The following is a 27,997-nucleotide window of genomic DNA, read 5'->3' as shown; positions in this document are numbered from 1 at the left end:
GGCCGGGAGCGTGCTTCCTCAGGCTGTGCCAGCCCCAAGACCACCCCTGAGGCCTGTGGGGACAGGTGGCCAGGCACCAATCAAGGACCTGATGAAGTGGCCCCCTAGGCCATAGACCCTGTCATACCAGGACTCGGCCCCTACCTGGGGGACCTGGGTACTGGACAGAGAGGCCCCTGTGGGCGGCCAAGGAAGTGCAGGCACATGGCACGTTGTTAGTTTGCTCTTTATAGACTCTGGTTCTAGGAACAGGTTGTCTGTGGCCAGCCGGCCGGGGCTGGCACACTGACGGGGCTGGGTGGGATGGACTATTTACAGGCCCACCACAAGGGCTGTACCATGACCGCCTCCAGGCCGGCGCTCAACCATAACTCCAAAATAAGTTACAGGTGGCCAGGCAGGCGGGGGTGGGCAGGGCAGGTGGGGGCTGTACACACAAGTTCGGGCGCGGGGCCTCAATACTGTCGCGGGTGGGGGCTGTAAACATGGGCGGGGGGCCCTGCCCACCCCTAGTGGTCTGTAACGGCTGGACACACAGCAGCCTGAGCAGGCCCAGGCTCAGGCATCTGACAGGCAGCTCTGGATCTGGTCCACCCACTGCTGGGCTGACAGCACGTCCTGGGCACAGAAGTTGTAAACACGACGGGTCGTCTTCACCTGGGGATGGCGGGTTGCTGACTCCAGGGCCTGACCCCATGCAGCACACCCCACCCATCCCCCGCGCCCGGCTGCAGCTCACGTCAAAGAAGGCCTTCTCATCCACGGTCTTTGGGGCGCCCATGGTAGGAGTGCCAGGTGCCACGGCCTCCACCTCTGCCAGGTCGATGACGCCCTTGCACTCTGTATCGATGCGGTGGTCGTAGTAGCGCAGCTAAGGTGGGTAGGAAGTCAGGGCAGGGCCCCCTCAGCTCCCTGCCCCACTCCCCCATCCAGTGATCACTCACCTGGTGCTTGGTCTTGTCCAGCACGAACCAACGGGCCTTCCAGGGCTTCATGAAGGCCCCCTTCTTGTACAGGGTGCCCTCATAGGACCTGAGTTCGCAGCAGGACCCGGGCCAGGCCAGCCATCAGGGCCTAGCCAAGCCCAGACCCCAGCAGTTGCCCCCATGGCCGCCGAGCTCCAGGGGGTCTTGCTAGACCCCTGCCCCCAAACTGACCCAAGGCTGGAGATCTGGCCAGAGGGCCACAGAGAAGCCCTGGGGCCGTCCCCAGAGAGGAGATGGAGAAGAGCCCCCCCCCCATACCATTTACATGACAGACACTGGGGAGGGTCCCATACTAGAGCCTCAGGGACTCAGGGAAGCAGCCCCACATGCAGGGCAGATGCTGCCTGACGAGGAGGAGGAACACACAGCAGGCACGTTTGGGGAGGCGACTGGGGCAACGTGGCCCCTCCAGGCCCAAGGGTGGGATACAGCCTGCTGGGCCCCAGCCCTACCTGCAACCTGCTTCAACCTCACCTGGTACCTTGCCTGCCCTCAGGGGCTATCCCACAGCCACCACAGCCTAGCTGTGGTCACTGGTTCTACATCCCAAACCCCTTCCAAGCCCACCTGCTTCTCCCCAGCAACTCTCAGCTTATGCTCCAGCCACCATTGTGGCCTCCCCCACAAGTCCTTCCACCTAAGAAATAACTAGAAGCTCCCCCAAAGGTACCTGCCCCCGATCAGGACCACGCAGGAGCCCAGAACCCCCCTAGCTCAGAGGTGTCCATGCTGCAGTGGGAGGTGCCCCTCACACCTGTTCTCACTCTCGGCTGTCTGGAACTGGCTGTACAGGGTGCTGGTGCTGCGGCGGGCTGCCTGGCGGGAGCCAGACGCGGTTGAGCCGCTGCTCTGGTCACTGTCCAGGCTGAGGCTCAGGGTGGAGCCCACAGGCCCCTCCTGCAGGTACACACCCAGTGAGCGGCGGTGGTGGGGCACGCTGGACACCAGCAGGGAGCTGGGGATGCCCTGGGGGACAGGAGGGTGCAGCTTGTGTCAGGGCAGGCGGCCGCTGCCTCCTGGCAGCAAGCCCACCTCACACCCCACACCCACACCCGCTCACACGTCCGTCTGGCCGGCCTTCAAGGCGCTGTGCAGCCTTCACCCGATCCCAGGTGTCCTTCCAGCGCTCAGGGGGTCGGCCCAGCTCTGTCTCCAGCCGCTGTAGCTCCTGGGGGAGAATTAGTGAACTAAAAGATTATTCAGAAGAAAATATCCAGACTGGAACGCGAAAAGACAAAAGGATGGAAAATATAAGAAAGTGAGACAATGAACAGGGCTAACACACGTATAAGTGGAGTACTGAAGAGGAGGAAGGCGGGGTGGGAGATGGGCAGGATCAGTATTTGGAGACAACAGTTGAAAATTTTACAAAACTAACAAGAGGCATCAAACAACATAATCAAGAAGCACTACAAACCCCAAACAAGATTACTTGAATACACACACACCCCAGGATGTTACAGGAAAACTGAAAAAAAAAAAAGGGAATCCCAAAACCAGCCAGAAAAAAAACACGCTCTCTTCAAAAGAGCAACAATGAAACTGCCAGCTGACTTAAACACAGAAACACGGGTGACTTCTGACGGCAAAGTGAACTAGTCCCTGACTAGCCTGCCCGCCACACGCGACTATGGAACTGGACGAGACTAGGACGCAGTTGTTGCCAGGTGTCGGACAGCCAGCAGTGCAGTGCCAAGACCCCACGATTGGACCACACCAGGGAGCCCTACAATCGCCCCAGCTGTCTGCCTGGCCAGTGTGCAGGGAGGTGGAGCTGGAGCAGAGCACTGGGTCTTGATGAGCTGAGGAGGCAGAGGTGGGAAGCTCTGGGAGGCTGACACACGTGGCTCCGCAGGGCGGTGTACGAGAGTAGGGAATGGCACAGAGCAGGAGCTCTAGAAACTGACAGAGAAGCCTCCTTGAGTCTTTGGCCAAATTTAATTGCCATGTGCAAGGCAAGATATCACAAGGCTTGGCAGAGAGCAGCTACTAAGAAGCTGTGAGCTAAATCCAAATTCTGGCGAGAACACAATGCGGGAAGATGTAGGAATTCCAAACAGCCAGAGTGGAGACACCTTCTGAAGACACCAAACCTTCAACTGAACCCTGAAGAGGCCCTATCTTTGGAGAAGGGCTCCTCTAAACCTAGAGTAATGGCTTCTCTAGGGCTGCCCTAACAAACATTAAAAACAACCCTTGAAGAGATCAAGCTGACCCACAAGTTCATTAACTGTCTGCAAGAATAAAACCCAAGACTCTAAAGGAAGACAACACAATCCTGATCCTCAACAATGTAGACCAATATCCAGCTTACAAAAAGATCTATTAGACAAGCAAAAAGGCAGGACAGTAAGAGCCATATTGGGGGGAAAGTTAAAAGAAACAGACTGAGAAATGAAATAGCAATTGGAATTAACATACAAGAAATTCAAAACAGTTGTTATAAATATGTTTAATATTTAAAGAAAAAGATGGACATACAGTTGAGCAGATGGGGAATCTCTACAGAGACTATTAAAGAAAATGGAAATTCTAGAGCTGAAAAATACAATATCTAAAGTGAAAAATTCATCAGGCTTAAGAGCATGTTAAACATAAGAAAGAAAAGAGCAGTGAACTTGAAGATAGGATAACAGAAACCATCCAAAACGAACTGCAGAGAGGAAAGACTAGAGGGAAAAAACAAGCAGACTCAGTGACCTAGGGGACAATAAAGTCCCAGAAGAAAAGAAGGGGGAGATTGTGCAGAAAAAACTTTTTAAAGAGATAATGGCCTAAAATATATTAAATTTGATGAAAACTATCATTCCATAGATCTAAGAAGCTTAAAGAGCTTCCAAGCAGGATGAAGACAAAGAAAAACCATTTGATGGTCTAACTGCCAAAACCAAAGATGAAGAGAACATCTTAAAGGTAGTCAGAGAAAAAAAGGGGACATTATACACAGTTTACAGTGCAAGAATGAGCACCAACTTTCAATCAGAAACAATGCAAGCCAGAAAACAAGGACATCTTCAAACTGCTGAGTATAAAGTTGTCAACCTAGAATTCTATATCCAAAGAAGACACCCTTTAACAAATAAAGGACAATGGACATTTTCAGGTAAACCAAAGCTGAGGGTCTGTCACGGGCAGACCTGCACGACAAGCACACAGTCTTCAGGCTAAAGGGAAGTGATACAGATCAGATCCACAGAGTGCAGAAGACTGGAAATGGCAGATACAGAAGGCTTTTTCCTCGTTTCCTAATTTCTTTAAAACAAAGTTGACTATTTGAAGCAAACATAATACATGTGTGACAACAGCATGAAGAGCAGAAAGGGGTGACGGGAGTGTGTGGTTCCCGCAGGGGAGGGGTCCCATAATCAAGACAGATTGTGATCACAGCCTGACAACCACGAAAGAACACAGGGACAGCTCAAAAGCCAAACAAAGCAGATCACGTGGAATACTAAAAAACACTCAATTGTTAGGGGGAAAAACACAGAAGAAAGGAGCAAAAAATGAGACAAATAGGGGCCGACCCAGTGGTGCAAGCAGTTAAATGCGTGTGCTCCACTGTGGCGGCCCGGGGTTTGCCGGTTCGGATGCCAGGCGCGCACCAATGCACCACTTGTCAAGCCATGCTATGGCAGCGTCCCATATAAAGTGGAGGAAGATGGGCACGGATGTTAGCCGAGGGCCAGTCCTCCTCAGCAAAAAGAGGAGGATTGGCAGATGTTAGCTCAGAGCCAATCTTCCTCACACACAAAAAAAAATGAGACAAATAGAAAACAATAACAAGAAGCTAGGTTTCAACCAACCACATCAACAATTAAGTGCAAATGGACTAAAAATTCCAATGAAAGACAGAAACTGTCAGAATAGATAAAAAGAAGACCCAGCACACGCCAAGTACAAGAAACTCAACTTAAACGTAAAGACACAGAGCAGGCAGAAGTAAAGTACAGACAATAATGCCACATGGGGGCTGGGGCACAATTCAGAAGCTGAGGGGCACAATTCACATCAGACTAAGCTGACTCCAAGACAATGAGTGTTCCCGGAGATAAAGAGGGACTCTCCTCTGCTCTCCATGCTTGTGGGTCACCTTCATCCACAAAACCAAGGCCCTGTGCTCCCCCAACCCCTGGGTGACAGGTGCCCTCAAGCCAGGCCTAGCGCTGGGTCGTCGAGATACATTACTTGTTTACACCTCACCACGGCCCTGAGAGGTAGAAATCAGCATCCTACTTTCCCCACAAGGAAACAGAAGCTCTAAGATGCTCAGATATACCCCAAAATCCACAGCCAAGGTGGGGAGGGGAGTGCAAATCTCCCTCTCGTCTGGAGCTGAGGCCACAGCCTTCTGATTGCTCGGCCGCTGTGAAGAACTCTGGCCACTGGACTGCTGCCCTCCATACCACCCCAACCCCGACCCCCTAGCTCAGGGGGCTTTCTTCTCTCTCCCAGGGGTCTCTGCCCCACTGGATCCTGAATCAAGGCTGAGCAGACATGCCCACCAAGGATGGCAGAGGGAAGGCAAGAGAGGCCTAACGGTCAACCCCACGCTTCCACTCCCACAGGCACATCTCTCTCTGAAGGGGGCATGGGGCAGGAGAGAACTCAGAAGAGCCACTGCTCACATCAGGTGGGGAGGGGCAGGCTGGACCTGGAGCCACCATGGACCTCGGTATGGCCTTGACAGCTGGGCGCACCCAGGAAGTGGGTGCAGCAGTCTGGCAGAGGAGAGGAACAGTTCCTGGGAAAACCCTGTCTTCCCTTAGGGCTGACCCCACACGTGCCCAGAGCAAAGAAGCCGCATCCCAAGACCATGACAACAGCCTCTGGTCACCACTGCCTGTGAACAGGCACTGGGGCGGGGCAGGGCAATGGGGGCAGAGTCACTGCAGGCCGGCAGGCAGTTCACAGGGTAGGGGAACGGCAGGGCTGCTGGACTGACACGCACACCCTCGCGGTGTCAGGAAGTGCGGGGGGCTGAGCGTACCTCCAGCAGGCGTGAGATGGCATCGGGCTGGGCTCGGGGGCGGCTGTCGTAGCAGGGCCACACCACGCGGCGCCTGCTCTGGGGAGCGCCCCCGTCGGGCCGCTCTTCTTCTGGGGGCTCGGGGGGCCCCTGGGCCAGCTCCCAGTCGTAGGGGGGGCCCTCGGCCAGCGTTTCCTCTGTGTAGAAGTCCCACACCTTCAGGTTGGACACGTTGCTGTAGGGCCGCAGGACCTGGGGGCAGGCCTGGTGTGAGGAGCTGGGCCGGGAGGAGCCCGCCTACCCCACCCAGGCCCCAGCTCACCTCTGCGTCCTCAGGCGCGTACATGTAGTTGTGGAACATGGGCGTCCTCTTGCTCAGCCGGTCCACGTACTCCCACACAGACCTGCATGCCTGCTGGCCCCTGCGCTCCCCCTTCTCCTCGTATAGCAGCCCTGCAAGGGGCAGTGTTGAGCCCTGGCCCCAGGCCCCCCCGCCTGTGCCCCACCCACCCGCGCCCACCTGCACCCCATACCCAGCTCGATGCGCTCATAGTCCGAGTCGAGCAGGAAGGTCTGGAAGCGGCAAGATGCATGGTGGTAGCCAAGAAACTTGAGGTAGAAAGGGCTGAACTCGAACTCCATGGGGAACTGCAGATGGACCTGTACAGGGTCACCGGTCAGGGGCCAGGGGGACGGGTCAGCATGCACAGTCCCCCGCCGTGGCCACCTGCTCACCTGGTGCACGCAGTCTAGGAACTGCAGGAAGACAGGCGTGAAGCCACTGCTCTGCCCGGCCAAGGTGTGGGCCCCTCGGTGGCTGAACCGATGGCCGAAGGACAGCCACTCCTTCTCCACCAGCAGACGGAAGCCCTCCAGGGTGCGGTAGAAGGGGTCTGAGAGCAGCTGCACCAGGGACACCACCTGCTGGCACCACCAGCTGGTCAGGAGGGTACCCAGGGGACCCCAGCCCACTCCGGCCCTGCAACCCACAACGCACCTGGGTGGTGATGTCCCAGCCGTCCTCTAGGCTCACCAGGACGGAGGAGCCCGAGTCCAGGAGCTCCACCACCAGCACCGACACCTGCAGCAGCCTGTGGATCTGCAGGGACCAGCAGCCCCTCAGTACCTCCCGGAGCCGGCACCCTTGGACCCTAGCACCTGACCAGGCCCCCGAGACCTACACTGTCCACAGGAGCAGCAGCCATGTGGGCACCGCACCCAGGGGCAGCCTACGAGGTGGGTACAGCGCCAGACAAACGCTCTTGCGTGCTAACCAAGGCTTCCTCCGGCCCTCCCACACCCCCCAGGACTCAAGAGGCGCCCCATGTCCTTTAGATGCCCAGCCCCACCCCGACAGAAAACAGAGGGCCCCAGCCTCCCTCCGCTGTCCAGGTACCACTGCCGGGAAGTGGCTGTCACCCCCTCCCAGGGCTCAACACCATCACACAAGCAAGCCAAGACCTCATCCCACCCTTGGCTCTGGGTGAGTGGGGGGCCCAGCACCCAGGCAGGCGCCCTCGGTCACAGTGGGGGCAGCGCAGAGACCTGGATCAGCCACTCTGAGTCCTCCAGCGAGCGTAGGAAGGAGGCCGGACTGGGCTCGGCAGCGAGACACCCTGGGACACATGCCTTCAGCAGCTTCTTGAAGCTGGCCTTCACCTGCCGTGCCTCAAACACCTCGATGGGCACCAGCTCCCACTGCTGCAGCGGGTCTGGCCGCACACCCTGGAGGAGGCCGGCCACAGTGAGACACGCCCAGGCCCTGTGCCCCGACCTGGCCCCATGCCCCCAGCCCAGTCACCTTGAGCTGCGCTTTGTCCCCAATGATGTAGAGCGCTGCACGGTGGGGCCGCAAAAATCCTGGGTCAGGGGGGGCCCCATTGGCCTGGGGGGGGCTCAGCATGTCTCTGCTTGCTAGCCGGGAACCCACGTCGGCACCAAGCCCACCACTGCGCCCACTGGCCCGGACACTGCCCCATTTACCTGTACAGAGAAACCAGATGAGCACCCAAACAGGGCTGGGGCAGCACTTACCTGGGGCTGAGCTCTCAGGGTGGGGTTGGGGAGGTCGACGGGACCCCAGCGGGGCCTGTGCCTGCGTTAGTGTCAGGAGCCGGGGCATCAGGCTGTTAGTGCCCAGGGCTGTGGGGAGGACTGGGTTATGCTGGTCTATCACATAGGGCCGTTAGTGCCAGGTCTGGGGGACGTTAGTGCCTGCAACTACTCAGTCACAGGGGCTGTCAGTGCCAGGTGTGGGGGAGCTGGCCTGCGCTGCTGGTACGGTACCTCGGGGAGCAGTCCGTCTGGAGGCCGAGGCCGCCATGGGGTTGGACAGCGTGGTGACCCTGGCTCTGGGGCTGGGCACTGGGGGCACAGCAGAGAGAAGCCTTAGGCCTGGCCCCAGGTCTGCAGTGTGCCCAACGTAGGGGGTCTGCAGCCCAAAGCGGCCGGGTGCAGAGCTGGGGTCCCACCAACCCCCCCAGGGGCCCAAGATAGCAGTGGTCAGCACCAAGGCCATGTGGGCTCCCAGGGCAGGCCAGGAAGCAGAGGGCCTGGTGGCAGATAGGAAGGGTCAGAGGAGAGGCAGGAACACTGGGCTCTCCTTCAAATGCCTCCTCCATGGCCCAGTCCTATGCCCGCGGTCCCCATGGGCACTGCCCAGAGCTGCTAATGGCACACAGCCACCAGGTGCCTGCCCAGCACACAGTGGCAGGACAGGCCATAAGGCGCGGCCCAGAGAAGAGGAGGCCCAGGGCCTGGGAACTCCCAGCCTGGAACCACAGAGGGCAGTTTAGTCCAGGACGCAGGCAGGCCCGAGCCCCAGGGCAGCGCCAGGCTGCGTGGTGCTGCCCACCTGCGAGGGCCAGGCCCGAGGCTTACAGGCTGGGACGGCCCAGCCTGGAGGCACAGGAAGCCCACGAGGATGCTCCACGGTGGTCTCTGCCCAGGGCTCAAGTGCCTCTGCAGAGAGGGCAGCAGGGCACTGTCCCCTGCCCACCACAGTAATCACCACAGACAAGCACAACGCCAGCCCACCCGCTGCGAGCAGGAGGCATGGTCACCCACAGCCAGCACACAGCGTGACCTTGACATGGACAGAGCTTGGACTGAAGCCTGTGTACAGCTGAGGAGAACAGAGCCCCTGTATGCCCCTGGGCAATGAGGAGGGCAGCCCATGCCCTGAACTTGGGGAACACCAGGAGGCAGCACCAGTGAGCTTTGGGTACGGTCAGAGATGCCCAAGAAAACTAGGGGAAGATGCAGGCACTGGGGGACGAAGGACTCCACAGGGAGGGGCCCGCTTTCCTGAATACAGGTGCCACTCAACCTCTGGAAGGGGCGGAAGGCAGAAAGACAGTTTAACTGGAAAACGTACTTAATGACGGACTTTGGTGTCTGGAAAACCAACAGCCACTCAAACTAGAGAGCAATACTCCTGGCAGAGGAACGAGAGAAGGTAAGGTCTGTGCCCTCAAGGGCGGACGGCATTCACGAGGGCAGACTGACCGCCCCTGTCCCTGGCCCCCTTGGCCCCAGTGCCAGCAAGTGGTAACGACAGACACAGATGGAGCTCAGAGTGCCGTGCAGCGTGAGCAGAGGCCTACAGGTTCAAGAGGGACGGAAGCTGCGCTCAGGCAACAAAGGAAGTGCCGTGGTGGGGCAGGAGTGGGGTGTGCAGGGGACGCTCCTCAGGCCCCACTAGGGAGGACGAAGGCCCTTCTCTGGTCTGGAGCCCCTCTTGCCACAGGAAGAGGTGGCGCGGCCACCAGGAAGCCCTCTGGAGCAGGCAGGAGTGGCCTGGGCCAGGGTGGGGGCAGTTGGCCGCAGGGAGGACTGCAGACTTAGGCTGTCGGCTCACAGGCTCAGGGTGGGCAGAGCGGGAAGAATCAAGGACAACACCTGGGCTTCTACAAGGCTCGGCCCGTGGGTAGTGCCATCAGCCCCAAAACCCACCCGTGCACTCAGCGTGTCTGGGAGCTGAAGCAGCAGCAGAGAAAAACGCAGATGAGTGTGAGGGATGGAAGGAACCAGGAAGGTCTGAGCAGCGAGCCCCGGCGTGGCATCTGCACCACCCAGGGTGTGGGGAGGATCTCACAGAAGGGACCCGTCGTGTGATGTCTACCAACTCTGAGCACAGGACGGCCAGGACGGCTCCAGGTGTGGCGTAAACTTGTTCACGCCCACCAAAGGTCCCAGGTGGACACTGTCACTACCTCTGCTGAGGTACAGCCCGGGGGAGAGGGCAGGCTGGGCCAGTGTCTGTACCACGGTCAGGCCTGGCGTGGGCAGCCTCCCAGACCTCATGCTTCCAGTGGGGAGATGAGACCTCCAAGCACAGAATGAGAGGCTGCCAGACACCAGGCTCCAGACACAGAGGTCCAACGTGGGCTGGACAGTGGCTGGAGTCACAAGTCTGAGGACCAACCCTTGAGTCGAGAACCCCAGCATCTATCAGCCAAGCCAAGAGGATGACCAGACAGGGCCAGAGCATCAGTGAGAATCTAGAGGGGTGGGCAGGGGAGATGGGGCAAGCTGGGGATGGGGTGAGCTGCAGATGGGGTGGGGGTGGGTCAGACAGGTGAGATGGGGGGGTGAGGAGGGGTCAGATGGGGAGGACAAAGGGCGGGGGGGAGATGGGATCAGTCAGAGCGAGAAAGGGGGAGGTCAAGGTCAGATAGGGAGACACGATCAGACAGGGAGATAGGGTCAGATGGGGGAGACAGGGTCAGATGCAGAGACAGGGTCACATGGGGGAGACAGGGTCAGATAGGTGAGAACAGGTTCAGATGGGGGAGACAGGGTCAGGCAGGGGAGGACAGGGTCAGATGCGGGAGACAGGGTCAGGTAGGCGAGGACGGGGTCAGGAGGAAGTAGATGGCGTCAGTGGGGTGTAAGCAGGATGCAGGAGAGGTGACGGCCTTGGAGTGAGACCTCTGGAGGAGGAGGCCACCCTGCTGACACACCCTCCCACCACTTTACACACTGTGGCCTGCATGCCTTTTGGGCCCTCGTGGGCGTCCTCTCCTGTCTGGAAGCCTCTCTCAGTGCCCAGCACCCACATGGCTCGCCTCCCCAACAGGGTCCCCGCCTGTCCCTCCAGGAGGCCAGGGGCCCTCTCTACAGGGGCCATCCACCTTCTTAAGGACATCAGTACACCTTCTCTCGCATCACCAAGCATCTCTGGGGGCTGCCCCACACCAGTGCCCCAGCGGTGAGGGACAGAACCTGCTGATGGCCCCTGGGCCCAGACCTTGACCTCCCAGGCCTGGTGCCTCCTCTGCAAACTGGGACAACAGGACCCCAGTGCACAGGACAGAAGGTCATCAGAAGAGGTGCCAGCTTATGGGCAGGGCTGAGTGTGGACAGAGGTGGGGACGGTCCTTACGGGCCTAGATCCACCTGGGGGCAGCGGGCCCAGTGTGTGTTAAGCGTGCCCATGATGGAGAGAGGGATGGGGAGACCATCGCAGACAAGGCCCAAGGGGCCAGGACAGATGGGAGGGACAGAGCCAAGCAGTAAGGTTCAGCAGATGCCTGAATGGAGGGTGAGCCACAGTGATGCTGTGGGAGACACTGAGGAGGGGCAAGACGAAGGAGGGATGGGGACCAGATGGGGGTTTCGAGGGTTGTGTCCAGTGACTTGGAGGCCCTGGAGGCCACAGGCAGAGAAGACGAGGAGGTCAAGGAGCTTGGCTGAGGTGGGGTGGGAGAGAGGAGTGGTCACAGCAGGGCCTCAGGACACTTACCTGGTCCCACACCCCAAACATCCTGCCCCCTCACCAGCCTGCCCTCCATAAATGCCTCCACAACCCCCCAAAAGTCCTCCCACCCTCGAGCACCCCTCACCGTGGCTGCCCATGTGGGCCGAGGAGAAGCCGCTGAGGGTGTTGCGTCCCGATGCATCGGCGAAGCGGGGCATGGAGCTGACCACAGCCTGCAGGTACTTCTCCTGCTCCAAGCTGCTGGAGTCTGCCTGGGACTGGCCTGGGGAAGGAGGCAGAGCTGGAGCCGGAGCCGAAGCAGAGCAGGGTGGGCACAGGGCACAGCAGCAGGAACAAGGGAGGGTACCTGGAGAAGGTGCGTTCTGGGCCTTGAAAAGGCCAACCACACCCTTGCTGTGCAGGCCCCCTGAGCGCAGTAGCACGGCCTTGGAGCGCCCGCTGCGCCAGCAGACCACAGGGAAGCGGTTCTGGCGGTAGCAGCGAGAGACGCGCTGCAGGGCGTTGTCCTGGACGCTCTGGGGGACGATCAGCAGCCCGGGGTAGCTGTGAGCACACAGATGAATAGGGTCAGGCAGTTCACAGGTGACAGGGAGCACACAGAGTGGCTCTCTCCCTACTCACAGGACAATGGCACTCCTGGACCCTTGACCAGGTGCCCCCCCAGCTCTGTGGCCTCCTAGAGGCCACCTGACTGCAGACGGTGGCTGTGCTGGCCTGTAGCCTTCTGCCCTGTCCCTCCTTGTTCCGTCTTGCCAGGAGCCGTGGCATGGCCCTGACGCCAGCTGCCCTCACCTGCGGCAGATGGCGTACATGCGGTTGACTGGAGAGATGCGGAAGGGCTCGGACTTGGCGCGGCTCAGGCTGCTGCTCAGCGTGCCCAGACCCAGGCGCTGGTAGTCCCGGCAGCACGCCCGCTCTACTAGGCTGTTCATGGTCATGCGGTCCGAGGGCTTCAGAGCCGAGGAGGGGGTCAGTGTGCTGGGCTCCAGCTCCTCCGACACTGGGGCGGGCCAGGCACACAGGGGTTGTCACCCACAGATAGCCCAGGCTCCCTAGCCCTCTACACAGGGTCTTCATCCAGACTACCCAGGGCTTCCCACGCCCCTACCTGAGATCTCATCCTCCTGGTCCTCAGGGGGTGGCTGGCCCCGGTGCTCCCAACTGGGGGGGTTGTACTTTTTCCGAGTGATATACTGCCGCCCGATGGTCTTCTTGGCATTCTTCACGAGGTTCCGGGACAAGGTCCTGGAAGGCGTGCAGGGTCAGCAGAGATGAGCAGAATGGATATGGGGACATGCATGCAGCGGTTCTGAGAGGGACAGGTGCCCTGGCCTTGGGCCCAGCTCCACACCTGAAGGAAGGACCCTTGTCCTTGGTGGCACGGGGCGGCCGGCCAGGTGTGTGGGCAGAGCCCAGGGTGAACGCAAAGGTGCCCCTGATGTCCGGCGGGTACCGCAGTTTGTGCAGCTGCTTGCGGAAGAGCTCGGCGCTGTCGGACCCCACCTCCTCGTCAAAGGCCATCTTCAGCAGCTGTGTCAGACACAAGGACCTCAGAGGTCTGGGGAGTTCTCAGGTCTGGGCCCCAGCCACAGAGGCAGGTGAGCCTACGGACACCCCCAGGCCATGTCACTGGAACTCAGGTGTTCCAAACAGGATGGATGAGGGAGGACCCTGGGGCCAGATGGGCCCCTGGGAGGAGGGTGGCCAACCTCGCCTCTCCATCAAGCTGTGGACACCCTGGGGCCTGGCATGGCATGTCCTCCTGAGGACAGGGCACGCAGAGGGACCGCTAGCCATGCTGCAGCGTGGCCATTAGGCCAACGAACCCAATCTTTAATGGTGTTTCATCTTTATTTGTGTAAGTTTCAGTTGTGCTGGGCTTGCACAGCACACTCCAGACACAGGCTCCAGGATCAGGGCCCCCCTAAGGAAACAGTAACGCATAGCGACTCCCATGTAGAAGCAGGAATCACAAGCGCCACCGGGGAAATCCAGCTTAACACCGCCTCGTAAGAACAAGATTGAGGGCTCAGCGCCTGCGGACTAGCGACAGCCACAGCCCACCCAGCACCAGTGGGGCCCAACCCCACTCCAGCAGCCCCCAAGAGACCTCCCCAGGAGGCCCCTCCCAGTACGCCCCATGCCCCTGGCCTGACCTGGAACGTGCAGGAACGCAGCTGCAGCCCATCCTGCAGAAGCTGGTCCACGGGGGTCTGGACGCTGATGCGCTTCTCCTTGGTCAGCGCAGCCACCGGGAAGGAGCGGACCACCACCTGTTCCCCCACTTATAACAGGCCGGGCAGAGTCAGGGGGACAGGAGGGGAGGGGATCCCAGAGCTATGGGGGGCCCCAGGGAGGTGGGCGCTGGAAGGTAAGCGGAGGGTAGGGGCAGAAGAAAGGTTCAAAGGCTCACCCAGGGGGTCAGCAGGCATCCCCGTGAAGATCACCCGGTATGTGGTGAGGAAGACGGCGCCCTCAGCTGGCAACAGTGCGGGACCCCCCCCACTGCCCCCCGCGCCCTCCTCTCGCCCGTCTGGCAGCAGGTAGACACGCAGGCCATCCAGCACACACTCCTCACCAGGCAGCAGGCGCGGCCGCAGCAGTTTGGGCTGCTCGGGGACAGGAGCAGAGCCTCAGGACACAGCCCGGGCCCTGGAGCCCACAGCCCCGTCCAGCCCTCACTCACCTTCTGGATGGGGGGCAGCCTCTTGCTCTCTCTGTGCACGGCCTCCAGGGTCTCGATATGCATCTGGACGATGTCTGCGGGAGAGCAGTCCTCACGCCCTGGGCCCCCAAGCCCGCCCATCTGAGGGAGTGTTTCCATGTCCAGACCCCCCCATACCTGGCACCATGACATGCAGCCCCTTGAGGTGGTCGCTGGTGACCCCACTCTCTGTGCAGACCTTGTCCACAAAGCGGTTGATGAAGCGGACCACAGCCCCGGCCACATCACAGGTCTCTGCATCCTCAAAGCCGCTTTCTGTGTCATAGCTCTCCGCCACACTGCCCGCCATGCTGGGCCAGGGAGGGGGCACGGTGGGCACAGACCCACCCCACCCGAGACCTGTCCCACCCAGGCCCCACTCCATCCTGAGGCCCCCAACCTCCAGGGCCCACGGAGGCCTGGCCCCCACCTGTTGGTGACCAGGCTGTTGCTGGCGCTCTCCAGGTCACCCAGCCCCGCGCGCTCCCGCAGCAGGCGGCTCTTGCTGCTGTCCAGGGGCAACAGCAGGTAGCTCATGCGATTGGCGTAGTGGATGGCCTGGCTGAACACCGTGCTCTCCTCCTTCTGCACCAACTCCTGCTGCTTCTCACGGCTTAGGGTCGGCCACAGGCGCCGCTGCTCGGACGCCACGTCCAGGGCGGAGCGCTCGTCCTCCTGTGCAGGCACCTCCCCGACCTGCTGCAGCACCAAGGGTAAGCCAGGGCCAGGCCGGCCCCCATCCCCCAGGGCCAGGGAGTCCCCCCATACCTGGGAGGGGTCTCGGTCCTCGGCTGGCTCCAAGTAGAGGGCTCGGATGTGGGTCTGCACATCCCCGTAGAACATGGCCTCCCAGAACTGCGGCGTGCTCCAAACCACGTGCTCCTGCACGCAGCTGTACGCAAACTGCGTCACCCCCGGGCTCAGTTTCTGCAGAGGCCAGGTGGGAGTCATTGGGTGCAGCAGGAGGGGGCTGGAGGGGACACCTGGGCCACCCTAGCACTCACCCGGCAGAAGGCCGTGACCAGGGGCAGCAGAGCAGCTGCTACACCATGCTCGTCCAGGGAGGTGCAGTCCTGCGGCAGAGCCACGAGCCCGTTGGAACCCTTGCCCCACACCCGTCACACCCTGACTGGCACCACCGCCAGAGCAGCACATCCCACCACTGTCCCTGAACCTGTTGCACCAGCCCCCCAGGGCTGCTCAGAGATTCAGGGCAGGAAACCCCAGCACCCACCTCCAACAAGGGTTCTTACCCACCATCCCCACCTGCAGACCAGGGTCTCCCCAGCTGTCAGTGTTGTCAAAAGACACACCCTCACGGGTAGACTGAGGCATCTCTGCCCGCCCCCACCCAAGGCCACACCGCTGGCAGGAGCGGGGCCCAGCCTCACCTGCAGGCAGCAGTTCATCATGCGGACGACGAAGTCAAACTGCTGGTGGTCCAGGACTGCCCGGTTCTGCTGCACATGCAGGTGCAGCTCCTGGGCGAGGCAGCAGCGGGCCGCACGCCCTTTCAGGGCCCTCAGCACAGCAGGGAGCAGCTGGAGCCAGGGGAACACAGGGCTAAGGGCACCAGCCTATGCAGGACCCATCCAACTGTGCCCCGAGGGCAGGAGGGAGGCAGGGGGAAAGCCCCGGCACAGAGCCCAGGAGGGAGGGCAGTGGGCACTTGGGAGGCCAGAGCCCAGGCTCCAAGCACAGAAGGGACCCAGGGACTGTCCAGGAGGTGTGCCCAGACTCGGGGGCTTCACTAACACCTCTAGTGGGCCCAGCCCTGCACACACAAAAGCTCAGGAAGACAGAGACAGGAGGACAACAAGGCTGCACGCTCACAAGCCACTGCACAGACGTGCTCTGGAGTGAGGCCCCACAACCCTGAGCTCTAGCACTTGGCTCGCCAGGGCCTCAGTGTCCAGAAAACACGAGCCTAACACAGAGCTGGCGGCTGGCTTGGCAGTGGGCACGCTGCAGAAAGGGCTGCTCGCTTGCTCTGTTGTTACTATTCCTTGTAAACCACCTGGGAACCCCGCAGGTCCCCAATAAGGGGCTGGTGGAAGAACTAGGTGCCTCACAGCAGACCACACAGCCATGAAACACAAAACAGATTCAAACTGGCTGTTGTGAGAGACCTCAAGGTGTTAACGAACACCACAAAGCACAGAAGCATGTAAGTGGGTTCCATTTTCTATTAACTTAAAAAAAAAGAATGACACTTGTGGGTCTACACCTTTTTTCTCGTGAAGATGAAGGAGAACCTTAATACTAAAAATCTTTAGGGTGTTCTGAATATTTAAAAGTTGAAGTAAATCCCTCTCGCTAAGCCTGCCAGCAGGCCCCGTCCAGCGGTGCTGAGATGGACGGGAGACCTGAGACCTGCTGTCCACCTGCCCCTCCTGCCAGCCCAGCTCCCTCCAGCTGCTGGCAGGTGAACAAAGGCCAGGGCTCCTCTGAGAGACGCTGCCCTGACCCCAGGTCAGAGCACCCACCCTGGCACATGGGCTTCCCCTTCACCAGCGCCCCCAGCACTCCTTGAGCACCCTCACCTTCTTGGCCTCAAGCATCTTGCCCTCGAAGACGTAGGAGATGCAGTTTCGGACCACCTCCAGCCTGCGTGCACTGTTGCCATGGAGCCCACTGCTCCGCTCCAGTATGGCAGCTGGGGAGCAGAGAATGCACTCACACCTGAACCAACCCTGGGCCGTGCTCAGGGCGCCCCCTCCCCATTACGCACTCATGGGGGGACCAGAGGGCACAGTGGTCCTCCTCTCTGCCTTCACAGCTGGGGGTGCACCCTGCATCTTGGCTGTGGCCTGGTCCACGATCCACTGCACCATGCCCTCATCCAGCCGGGGAAAGGGCCGGGGCGCCCGCCGCAGGTGACTGGCCTCCCCTGGCCTCTGCACCTTGTGCATAGCCACGGCGGGGTACGGGTTCTCCTGGGGGGACACAGGCAGGCGTGGGCAAGCAGCCCAGGGCTGGTGCAGCACAGTGACTTTGCTAGGCCAGCCCACCCCCTCGTGCTGCCTGCTGTACATTCTTATAGAGCTGCTCCGCCAGTTCCTTGATGTGACGCAGGACACGCTGGGGGTGGTTCTCATCCGCCCGCATCCGTGCCACCTCGTGGGCCACCAACTGGGGGAGGAGGTAGGGTCAAGTGGGCTGGCTGGGCGAGGAGGGTGTGGCGGGGGCTCCTCCCAGCTGGGGCAGGGGTGCACCTCATCAAATAGGTCTGTAGGGCGGTAAGGGATCCCACGCTCCGACACGAAGCCTGCAAAAGCCATGCCCTCCAGCACCTTCATCAGGAAATCATCCTCCACCAGCCCACGCTGGCCCAGGAAGGCTGCCTGGGGGTACATCAGGAGGTCAGCTTCTCGGGCATCTACCTCCTGCCGCCTCCACCCTCGCCCCCACCTGGAGGCCCACCTTATGAAAACGGATGACAGGCTCCGGGTGGATGCGGACCATGTGCAGACACCAGCGGTAACCCTGCAGGAGCTGGGCAAAGAGCCGCAAGAAGACGGCACGCAGCTCCTTGTCCTGAGGCACAGGCGAGGGCAGGTGAGCGCCAGGCCCACAGGCCTGCCCAGCTCCTGCACACCCCTGCGCCCACCCCAGGCTCAATCTCCTCTCACTCAAACCCACCCGTCTACGCCCTGCCCAGGCCTCCCCAGGCACCTGCGCACCCCCTCCTGTCCCTCCAACCTTCCTCCATACAAAGCCACGGTGATTCCTCTAAGACTCAGTGCCAACAAGCAGTCCTGCACAGGTCCCTCAGAGGCTTACTCCCCCTACGCAGCCTCCTGCGACCAGCCCAGAAGAGGTGGCCACAAAGTGGGCTCGGCACTGCCAGCTGGCCACCAGCGGCCACAGACCTAAAGAGAGGGCACAAGGTGGGGGGCCCTGCACCTGCATCTTCAGGGAGGAAGTGGATGTCGTGGGTGGGGGGAAGGCGAGATCTGCCAACTCCAGGTCTGGATCTAGGACCTGCAGGAGCAGAGAGGAGCGGGGTCAGTTGCATGCCAACCCCAGGCTCTGGGCTCCCCGTGCTGCCAAGGGGCTCCACCCTGGTTTTCTTACAGGCCCTGGCCCTGCCTCACCATGCTAAGAACACTGTGTGTCTGACTCTGCAGTGGCTCCGGCAGGGGTGGAATGTGCACACACTCGGGGACAGTCACCGTTCCTCCATCAAGATCAGCAATAATCACGTCCAGCTGTGACCAAAGGGAGTAAGTGGTCAGGGACCCACAGGCCAGTCAGCAAGGCCTAGAGCAGCAGGGCAGACACAAACCACAGCCCTCACCAGCTCCTGGGTCTCTGCCTGGAAGGCCGCGTTGACTCCGATGATGAAGGGGGTGGGCGTGCTGAGGACCTCCAGGAGCTGTGCCGGCAGGATGGGCACGTAGGTGAAGCTGCAACAGGCCGGGGCTCAGTGCGGTGAGCCCCACAGAGAATGGCGCCAGGTGCAGGGGCCGGGCAGAGGGGCCAGGGCAGAGGGGCCGGGCAGTGGGCACCTGTATCGGAGAGGGAACAGCAGCGCCAGGAGTCCCCGGCAGGCATCCGAGAGCCGCTGGTAGCTCCGAGACAGGAAGAGCACCTTGTGCTCCGTAAGTGCAGCACAGAACAAAGACAGCACGTTGGTGATGCCTAAAGGGAGAGGACAGGCTTAGAGGAGCCCTGGGCGTCCACCACAGGCAGAGTGAGAACCCTGACCTCTGACCACCAGTCCTCGGGGGGAGGAGGGGGGCCTGTGCAGGGTGGGGACGGGTGGGCTCACCCAGCTGGCGGAAGAGCAGGGCCACGCTGCAGCGGCTGATGGGCAGCGAGTCGGTGAGCGGGGTCTGGATGACCTGTCGGTCGCCAGCCCCCAACGAGATGGTTCTCTGTGGAAAGAGAAGGACCAACACTCAGTGCTCCGAGCAGACCTGTGTCCACCCAGAGCTCTGTGGCCTCAGGTGGGCCTGGTAGACTGACAGACCCCGAAGTGGGACTGGCCGGGACTGGCGGCATGGCACAGGGGAGAGGCCACGCCCAGCCTCTGGCCAAGCAGTGCTGCAGAGAGAACTCAGGGCTCTGACTGGGGCAGGGGCGGGGCCTGGGTGGGCAGAAGAAACAAAGAATCCGTACCACTCCATCCTCAACAGAGTCCAGCTGCACAGGACAGACAGGCAGAGAAACACAGTTAGACACCCGCACATGGGGGCATGGACCAAGGAGCAGACAGATAAGCTGACACCGACATCCAGAGACAGGCAAACCCAAGGAGCAAGAGGACACAGAAACTGAGGGATGCCAGGTAGAGAGCCAGGCGAGACATGGGACACGCAGGCGAGCAGGCAGGGCCGAGAAAAGATGATGGGTGACGGCAGCACCAAGATGCAGGAGAGCGTCCAAGGCCTGGGGCCGTGTTCAGCCTAGTCTGGACTCCAAGTGCCTACCAGGTCCCACCCCCACAGCCGTGGCCACCAGGAGGGCCCATGACTGCGGGTGGACGGCGGTTGCCCCCAAGACCCACCTGCGAGCCCCCGGCCAGGGGAATGATGCATGTGAGCAGGTTCCCAATCACATTCTCCAGGCCCACGTTCAGGCCCTCCACGTGGATGGTGTAGATGAGACCGAGGCTGTTCTGCAAGGACCAGAGATTGGGTAATGGCAGCACAGCCAGTGGGGACACCACATATCCTGCCCATGCCCTGGCTGCCCACCTCACCCTGAACACCTCTGCATGGTCCAATCGAGACACCAGCACCAGTGTCTTGGGAGCGAACAGCTGGCCGGGCGGGCCAGGTGCTGCAGGTGACAGTCGCACTGGGCCTCCCTCATCCACATCCTCCTCCCTCTCAGCAGCATCCTCGGTGCACACTGCTTGCTGTGGAGAGAAGCCCCATTCGCCTGGCTCTCAGGCATGTCCCACAAGCCCAGGATGACACAAGTGACTCAGACGAGACCGGCTCTCCGGGAACTCCAGTCTCCATGGGGTTGGGATGTCAGGCCCAGTCACACATAGGGAGACACACCCAGGGGCAGAGGCAGAGAGACTCAGCCCATGCGGGCTGCACCCCGAGCCCCCAAGCTGACCTGTGTGGGCTCTGCTGGCTCCCAGAAGGTCAAGCAGGCACAGTAGTGCCGCTCAGAGTTGATGTCGGTGAGGACAGCAACAAAGAACGTTGGTGGGCTCCTCTCAGGACACAGCTGCCACCCACTGGGCTGGCAAAACTGCAGGGCAGGAGGGGTCAGGGGTAAGCATTCAGCTCCCTCTGCCCCCCCGCCCTCTAGCGTCTGCACAGCCAGGACCTGGACGCCAGGTTCCAGCAAAGCAGGCAGCACTTCACTCTGCGACCCTGAGGGCGTCTCACCTCCTGGACCTCAGCCCGCCTCCCATAAAAAGGAATAACAGCCTCTGGCCTCACTGTGTGGGGTAAGGACCCTGTGACGCAGGACGCGGTCCCCACCATCATGAGAAAGGGACAAGATAACATGACGTAGGCACCAAGCACCCTGCCAGCCAAACCAGTGCCCTCTGCCCTCTGCCCTCCGCAGCAGCTCAGGCATCTTGTACCCAGCGGGGCCTGGGCACCACAGAGGCTCCTCACAGTCCTGGAGGGACAAATGCTGGGCTGCTGGCCTGGCCCCCCGGCAGCTGGCCCCCACCTGCCCCCTACCATCTCTGCACCTCCCAGTCCCCAGCTCGACACCCTGGGGGAGCCTCCCCACTCACCAGCTCGATGCCCTGGGGGAATGGGTTGTCCTCCCAGTCCTTCTCTGGGAAGCGCTGCAGGATCTGGCCCTGGCCTTCCCCACTCCCTGAGGACAGGAGCAGGTGGTCAGAGTGCCTACCACGTCCCACACTGACACCCAGTCAGGAGCCTCGACGGTCTCAGATGGCTACCTCAGGGCCCCCGGCTGGAAACGTTCCACTCAGCCTCGCCCTCCTCTGCCACCAGAACCGCCTCAGCTTCCAGACCTATCATTTCTTTAAAAATAGTCCTGTGAGGAGAGGCCACCAGAGGGCACAGAGAGAGGCCCCTGCTGTGGGATCGGGGTCCCTGCAAGCCTTTGGCTAGACCAGGCATCAAGAGCACAAAAGCTCTGGCCCTGGGGGCACTCCCTGCTCCTCCATCACTCCCAGACCCACCCCCCCCCAACGTCAATACCCCCAGCCAGAACCCACCTCCAACCTGCAGCATGCCAGCACGCCAGCCCTACTGCCCAGCACATGCCCCTCCATCGAGGGGAAGAATAGTTCCGGACAGGTCCAAAGCCAACCCCAGCCTAGACAGTTGGCCCCCATGACCCCCTGGGCCTGCAGGGTGGTAAGCACCAGGAGGACAGTGGGCACCCTGCTCAGCACCTAGCACCGTTCCCTGGCTCCGCCTCACCCACCAGCCCTGGGCCCCCTCGAGAGGTGCAGAAGTCTCACACCTTGTTTATGCCGGGGGGAGACCACCCATGCCCACAGCCCCAAACTGCTGCTTGTCCCTGCTGCCTCAGAGACAAGCAGGTCCAGCACAGGTCCCAGAAGACAGCCAGCACGTCCCAGAGAGGGTTGGCAGCTGGCAGGAAGGACAGGGACTTGGTCTCAGGATGCCCACTGAAGGAGCGCCCCACGGCCTCTTGAGCACTCAAGGAGGCACACGGGCCGGCTCCCTGCTCGCAATGGCCACCATGCATAGACCCACAGACCAGGGGTGCCAAGTGCAGCCCAGCTCTGGTCCCCTGGGCCAGGGAGGAGGCCCAGGGGCTGGGGGACAGAAGGCCGATGTCCCTGTTTGTGCCTCTGGCACGCTGCATCCCCAGACTGCTAGCTCCCAATGTGTTCCCCAGAGACCAGCCTCTACTCCTTGGAACCCCATGGCGCACCAAGTCCTCTCTGGTCACCTTCCCCCACTCCACGCACAGGGCACTGCTCTCAGGTCCAGTCCACACTGGTAGGGTGAGCTGGAGGCCCCTGCCTCTTGTTCACCCCCTACAGAGCCAAACCAGGAAGCTTGACAAGGGCCATGTCAGGGGACCACTCACCTCACAGGATGCGTGGAGGATAGACACAGGTCTCTGTTCTTCCTCCAGCTCCCACCCAGCATGGCAGCAGGATGAAGTGGGAAAGACAAAAGTCTCCCCATCTTCACTCCCACACGCGACACCCACGTCCCCAGGCACGGATGTGCCCACCCTCTGCTCGAACCAGCCTCAACAGTGCCGCCCACACCAGCAGAAGAGCAGGGGCAGGTGGGTGCAGGCAGGGCACTCAGCATGAAGCCTCTCTAAGGGCCTGCTCTGAGGCCCAGAAAGCCACCACGTGCAGCCTCTGAAAGCCTGCTGAAATGTCGTGCCGTGTCCAGCCAGCTTGGTCCACCCATGACCTGTATGGGCACAGGAGCTTCAGACAGAGCTCCAGGGACCTGAGCACAGGCCTGGACCCACAGGCACTGGGAATAGACCCCAAGAGCCCAACAGCACACACTCCCCAGGCCCCCTGAAGGCAGAGGAGCTGAACTGCAATCTCAGGAGACCACCCACCCTCCAGGCTCATGGAGGCAATGCGAAGGAGGCCAACATCAGGCAGGTTGATGCCGGGCTGGAGGTGGCGGTGAGGGGCCATGACTCTGACTCACAAAACCTCAGCTTCCTGCTCCCCTCCCCCATCACCACTGACACCCTGAGTCGAGGCGGCAGACAGGACGAGGTGGGGGAGAGGAACAGATGTCTGCTGGTGGCAGACCTACCTACACACATGCATGCACACGGCCCACCAAGATGAAGCCCCCTGGGTCCCTCCAGGCCCACCCTCGACAGGCCCCCGCCAGCTCACCCTGAGCTGTCGCTCCTCCCGCTCCTCCCCACTCCTCCAAGGGCCAACTTGTGTGTGGCCCCAAACCACCATCTGAGCCCAGGCCTGGCTGGCACCCAGGCCTCACCCAGTTCTTGCCACGAGGCAGCAGGCAGAGGAAGGAAGGGGGGCTGTGTGTAGATGGGGACAGCAGTCTCTGCCCTGCAGCCTCCCTCCCAAGGCCAGGCGAACAGGCGGCCTTCAGGGAGCTGCTCTCAGCAGCCTCTCCCCCCAGGGAAGTGGGCAGAGTGACTGGCCATTGTCCACCACCTACCCTCCCCACCCTGTTGTAAAGCGTCAACTCTCACTTGCAGGCTCCGCCCTCTGAAAAACCAACTAGAAGTTTTCCTTGAGCTGTCCCAACTGCCTCTGGGGGCAGGCGGCTGGGCAGGGTGCGCAAGTGACTCTTTCTCTGGGCCATGATGTCCCCAACCTCAGCCTTCAGGTCCCAGCACAGTCTCCCCTCCTCTAGGCAGCTCTCTGCACTCTGCCTAAGCCTGGGGCCTGCAGTAGGACCCCCCAGGACCTCCCTCCCTCTGTCACACCTCTCTGTGATTCCTGGTGCACCTGTTGGCTAGCTGGGCCAGACAGGAGCTCCATGAGCAAGAAGCTACGCCTCTGGATCCATTGCGGCACCTGTGCCTGGCACAGACCACAGCCTAATTAGGGCTGAATGCACACAGCCGGCTACACCACCAGCCTCCCACACCCAGCCCCACTCACACCCCACAAGCAAACAGCTTCCTCAGTTGGAAGTGCAGGACAGTTTCCGGAGCCCCAGGGTGCTCCAGGACATTGCAGGCCCTCCCCAGAAGGGCACCCCATGGAAAGGCCCTGACTCCTGGTCTCTTGCTGACCCTTCTCTGAGACCCCAGCCCACACCTCAGCTCTGTGCCAGCAGGAGCCAGGCTGCAACTTGGCTGCTGGCCTGCGTGGGGGGGAGGGGCAGTCCTGCCACATTTCCCAGTGTCCCCTGCCCACTCGACCCTTTGTGGCCATGGAAGTGACCTGCAGTGGCTGAACTCCTTGCCCCACTAGAGCTGCCCCCACCTTGGGGCAGACAGGACAGAGGGCACCCCCACCCCCACCCCACAGTGACAGGACTAATCCAACCGGCACAGCCATGCAAGACAGGGCGGGGCTCTTTGGGGGGCCCCAAGAGGAAGAGCACCAAGGTCCCCTGAGACACAGATGGGGACAAGAGCTTCCTCTTGCAGCCATGTCCCCGCAGCCAGCCCTGTGCGGCTGTGGGCCTGAATGAGGGGCGGGAGAACACAGAGCACACGTTCTGTCATCTGCTGGCAGCAGCCGTCACCAGTGCCAGGCTCCGATGCCTGGAGGGCCGGCCTGGGCCAGCATGCGCTGTGGGCACAGGCAAGGGAGGACAGCAGCCTCCTCTGCTGGCCCCTCCCGCCCCTCCACACACCCCAGTGCACATGCCCCGGGACAAGCCTAGCTATAGGAAAAGGGTGAAGGAAGGACGGCACCTTCCTGCTGCTCTAGCCACCCAAACCTCAACACGCAGGCCATCCCCAGCCAGCCACCAGGACAAGACATGCAGAGGGACTGCAGCCTCTCGAGTGGTCCTCCCCAACCTCCCCCCAACCAGACCAGACTGGCTCTGACCCAAGGCCTTGGACCCTTCGGGCTCCCCAGGGTGGGGACTGGGAGCAAGCTGAGGCCATCTCAAACAGCCCCAACCTGCTCCAGAAGGAGGGCAGAGACAAGGGTGGGGAGAGTAAACGGGGCCCAGGAATGTGGCCAGCTCAGCACAGTCAGGACTGAGGGAGGCCAGGCCAGGCATGGAAGGTCTTCTCCTCAGATGCTGGAGAGGCAAGGGGGTGACTCCAGCATAGAGGCGTCCAGCCTCTCCCCTGGCAGACATGCACTCAGCCGCCTGGTCAGGTCAAGTGCATCTCTCCCTCCTGAAGACACACCCTGGCACTGGCCATGCTGTGTTAAATCAGCTGACCACTGTCAGGGCCCTCCAGGGCCAGGAGCTAGGCACGGGTAGTCTGTCTGGCCCCTGCAATGTCCCCAGGGCCAGACCCAGGGTGCAGAAGGTGCTAACCCCATATCCCTAGTGAAGGAGCTCCCCCTACTCACCCGGGAAGGGCCTGCATCCTCTGAGATGAGGTAAGTCCCGCCCGGCCCCCTCCCCACCCTCCTGCCAGGCGAGACCCACCAGGTAGTAACCACGAAACTGGACGCTCCCTCAGGCAGGACTCTGCACTCAGGCCCTGCATCCAGCAGCTCCGGACAGGATGTCCAGATCCAGGCCAAGGACGACAAGACATCCACCACTCCTACCCCCGCCACCGAACCCCAAAGACCCTGCATCCCTGCTCTGATGTCCTAGGCCTGCCAGCACGCAGGGGTCCCCCACTGTGTCTGTGCCCAGCATGGGAGGGCTGTGGGACTCATCCATCTCCAGATGAGGAAACCAAGGCGCAGAGAGCTGAAAGACTGGCCCAAGGCCACAGAGCTATCAAGCGGCAAAGCAGGAACCGCTAGCTGCCCACCACGCCCCCACTACCGGTGCTCCTCTTCTTCAGGCTTCCCCCTACCACCTGGCTCTGCCCTCAGCCCCACGGCCAGGGCGCCAGCCTGAGGAATTGTTCATCACAGGGATGGACGAGTCCTGCCAGGGGAGGCCCTGAGGCTGGGTGGCCAGCCCACAGCTGACCAGCTCCAACCCTGGAAAGCAGTGGTTAGGCGGCTCCATGGCCCCCTACTCCTGTAGCAGCAGACAGCTTGGAAATCACTCCTTCCCACCACTCAGGGTGAGCAGGCACTGCGGGCTCCAGCCTTCTCCCCCGTCCTGCTCAGAGGCCACACACCCTGGGGTATCCACCGTACATGTGGCTCTAGCAGAAAGCACACACATGGCACAGCCAGCTTGTCATGGAGCCCACCCATGCCCCCTCTCACCTACCTCACATTCACCCTCAACTCCCCACCCCTACTGTCAGTACCATCAGCACGCCTCTCAGCTGGCCTCTGCCTCCTCAGACCCTCCCCAAACTGCCCTCAGCATCATCAGCCTCCAAGCCCGCTGTGCTCATGCCCCCCAGGGGCCCTCACACTGGGGCAGCCCCTCCGTCAGTCTTGTTTCCCTGGATCCCGTGCGACCCTCTGCTCCAGGTGGCATGGCCTCCTCACTGCCCCCCAACACGTGCCTTGGAGCAGACAGCTCTCCCTCCACGGGCCTGCACAACACTGACAGTGAGCCTGCCCCATGCAGACTGGGGGATGAAGACGACTGGTCCTTGCCCGCAAGAAAGACTTTTCTGGAGGGAAAGATACACTTACGACTGAGAGTGTCCAGGGATGGATGCTCGGACAGACGAGAGCAGAGAGGAGGAACAAGTACTGAGTGAGAGGGCACTGAGGAGGGTCTGGAGTGTACAGGGCCCAGCAGGTGGAGGCTCAGCAAGAAAAAAGGCAAAGAGAAAAAGTCCGGGTCCTGGATGGTGACAGTGGCGGCTGGGCTGACAAGAAGCAGGGTAGACTGGGGGGCTCACCCTTCCTTCAGGCTCAAGGTTCACCCCTAGCCTGAGCACACAGCCACCCCCACCTCCACCACTGACACCCACTGCCCCCTTGCAGTTGGGATTTGAACCCAGATCTTGGCTCTGGGTTAGCCTGGGTGTGAATCCTGGCCCCTCTGTGGGGGCTCAAACCAGGCAGTCAACCTCTCTGCCCTGACTCCGCTCCACGGATGCAGGCAATAGCAGGCAAACCTCGGCGGGCTGCTGGGAGGAAAAAGGGAGACCGTGCACACACAGGGCTGTGCAGGGCCTGGCACAGTGAGCACACTCCTCAACACTGCTGTCTCCACGACTGTTGCTGATGTCATTGTCAAGCTCCGTTCTCTCCTACCCCCTGGGTTGAAGGGGCTCTCAGACACAGGCGCTGACCCTAGACAGGACCTCCTGGACATCGGCACCAGTCACCACAGTGATCCCCCACCCAGGGCTTGGCTTGCAGGCATGAGGACGGCAGGCCCTCTGCCAGGAATGCTCTTCTTCTCTCTCCTCCCCACATTTCCTCCTGAAGTGCTCCGAGTTCCAGCTCAAACACCACCTCTTCGTAAAGCAGTTCCTAAATCCCTCCCTTCTTCTGCATCCCACCAAGTCTCCTGGACCCCAGACGCCCCGCACGGGGCCTGAGGCTTCAGACAGAGGTACTGGGGGTCAGAGGAGGGCCGTGCACGAACGATGGTGCCCCTGGAGGCAGAGGCACCCGGGAGTCGGCCAAGGCGGCGAGAGCCCATCCCACCAAACTGGGAGTCCGGAGGCCGAGCCGCCCAGGGCCCTCCCACCTCCCAGGCTGATGCCAAGGAGCTGCCAGACCCGGTTCGGCCCTGAGTGTGGCGGTGAGGCTCGGCCCGCCCTGTCTCCCCGCCCTGTCCACCTCGGGCAGGCCGCCCCGACCCCGACCCCGGGCCGCCCCGACCCCCGACTCCGACCACAGGCCGCCCTGACCCCGACCCCGGGCCGCCAGGTGCCCGGACGACCCTTGCGCTGGCCGGCGGACCCTTCCCGGCCCCCGGCCCCCGGCCCTCAGCTCTCAGCCGCCGCCGCGGGCTGGCACTCACCGCGCGGGTGCGGCCCGAACGCCACCAGCACGAAGTAGTCCGCGAGCCGCGCCATGGCGAGGGGCGCGGGCGGGCTTCGCGGCTCGGCGACGCGAGGGTGGGGCGCTCATGGCCCGACCCTGGCCCCGGCCCGCGCACCCCGGACACCCCGGGCCCGCTCCTCCGCCGTGGCCAGGGCTCCCGCCGCCATCTTCC

General features: G+C 61.5%; 1 protein-coding gene across 7 annotated transcripts; it reads right to left on the bottom strand.

Moving 5' to 3' along the window:
• Positions 1–207: 207 nt before the first annotated feature.
• Positions 208–27,997, bottom strand: SBF1 (SET binding factor 1). 7 transcript variants are annotated; one of them, XM_087448647.1, is made up of 41 exons: positions 27,803–27,997; positions 21,094–21,179; positions 20,454–20,591; positions 20,086–20,244; positions 19,891–20,001; positions 19,153–19,258; positions 18,890–19,022; positions 18,679–18,787; positions 18,476–18,589; positions 18,285–18,362; positions 17,802–17,915; positions 17,594–17,722; positions 17,412–17,510; positions 17,110–17,314; positions 16,922–17,034; positions 15,770–15,919; positions 15,383–15,451; positions 15,147–15,305; positions 14,809–15,077; positions 14,517–14,689; positions 14,361–14,434; positions 14,088–14,283; positions 13,831–13,958; positions 13,026–13,204; positions 12,783–12,919; positions 12,467–12,674; positions 12,021–12,217; positions 11,799–11,936; positions 8,239–8,316; positions 7,754–7,935; positions 7,498–7,677; positions 6,950–7,051; positions 6,688–6,873; positions 6,486–6,612; positions 6,275–6,405; positions 5,974–6,204; positions 2,047–2,154; positions 1,741–1,952; positions 945–1,032; positions 740–871; positions 208–657 (listed from the first exon to the last, which is right to left on the bottom strand). In XM_087448647.1, exons 1-41 carry the CDS (start codon positions 27,855–27,857, stop codon positions 559–561), a joined length of 5,682 nt encoding a protein of 1,893 aa, XP_087304773.1. In that variant the 5' UTR covers positions 27,858–27,997; the 3' UTR covers positions 208–558. The 7 variants fall into 7 exon arrangements, with proteins under 7 accessions (XP_087304773.1, XP_087304774.1, XP_087304772.1 ...); XM_087448648.1 differs by having other exon boundaries at positions 14,809–15,074; XM_087448646.1 differs by having other exon boundaries at positions 14,809–15,305.

Source organism: Ceratotherium simum, chromosome 25 (genome assembly GCF_057802395.1).
Source record: "Ceratotherium simum simum isolate JZ-2026a chromosome 25, ASM5780239v1, whole genome shotgun sequence".
In the NCBI taxonomy this organism is placed as follows: Eukaryota; Metazoa; Chordata; class Mammalia; order Perissodactyla; family Rhinocerotidae; genus Ceratotherium; species Ceratotherium simum.
The sequence above is the reverse complement of the archived record's forward strand: the minus strand, read 5'-3'. Positions and strand labels throughout refer to the sequence as shown.

Bases quoted from the DNA above. Each gene is read 5' to 3' on its own strand.
- SBF1 (XM_087448645.1), bottom strand. From the start codon at position 27,857: ATGGCGCGGCTCGCGGACTACTTCGTGCTGGTGGCGTTCGGGCCGCAC. The intron at 18,590-18,678 runs GTGAGGGCTGTG...CTTTGGTCACAG, and splicing joins AGGCAGAGACCCAGGAGCTG to CTGGACGTGATTATTGCTGA. The intron at 12,920-13,025 runs GTGTGGAGCTGG...CACGCCTTCCAG, and splicing joins GACAAGGGTCCTTCCTTCAG to GACCTTGTCCCGGAACCTCG.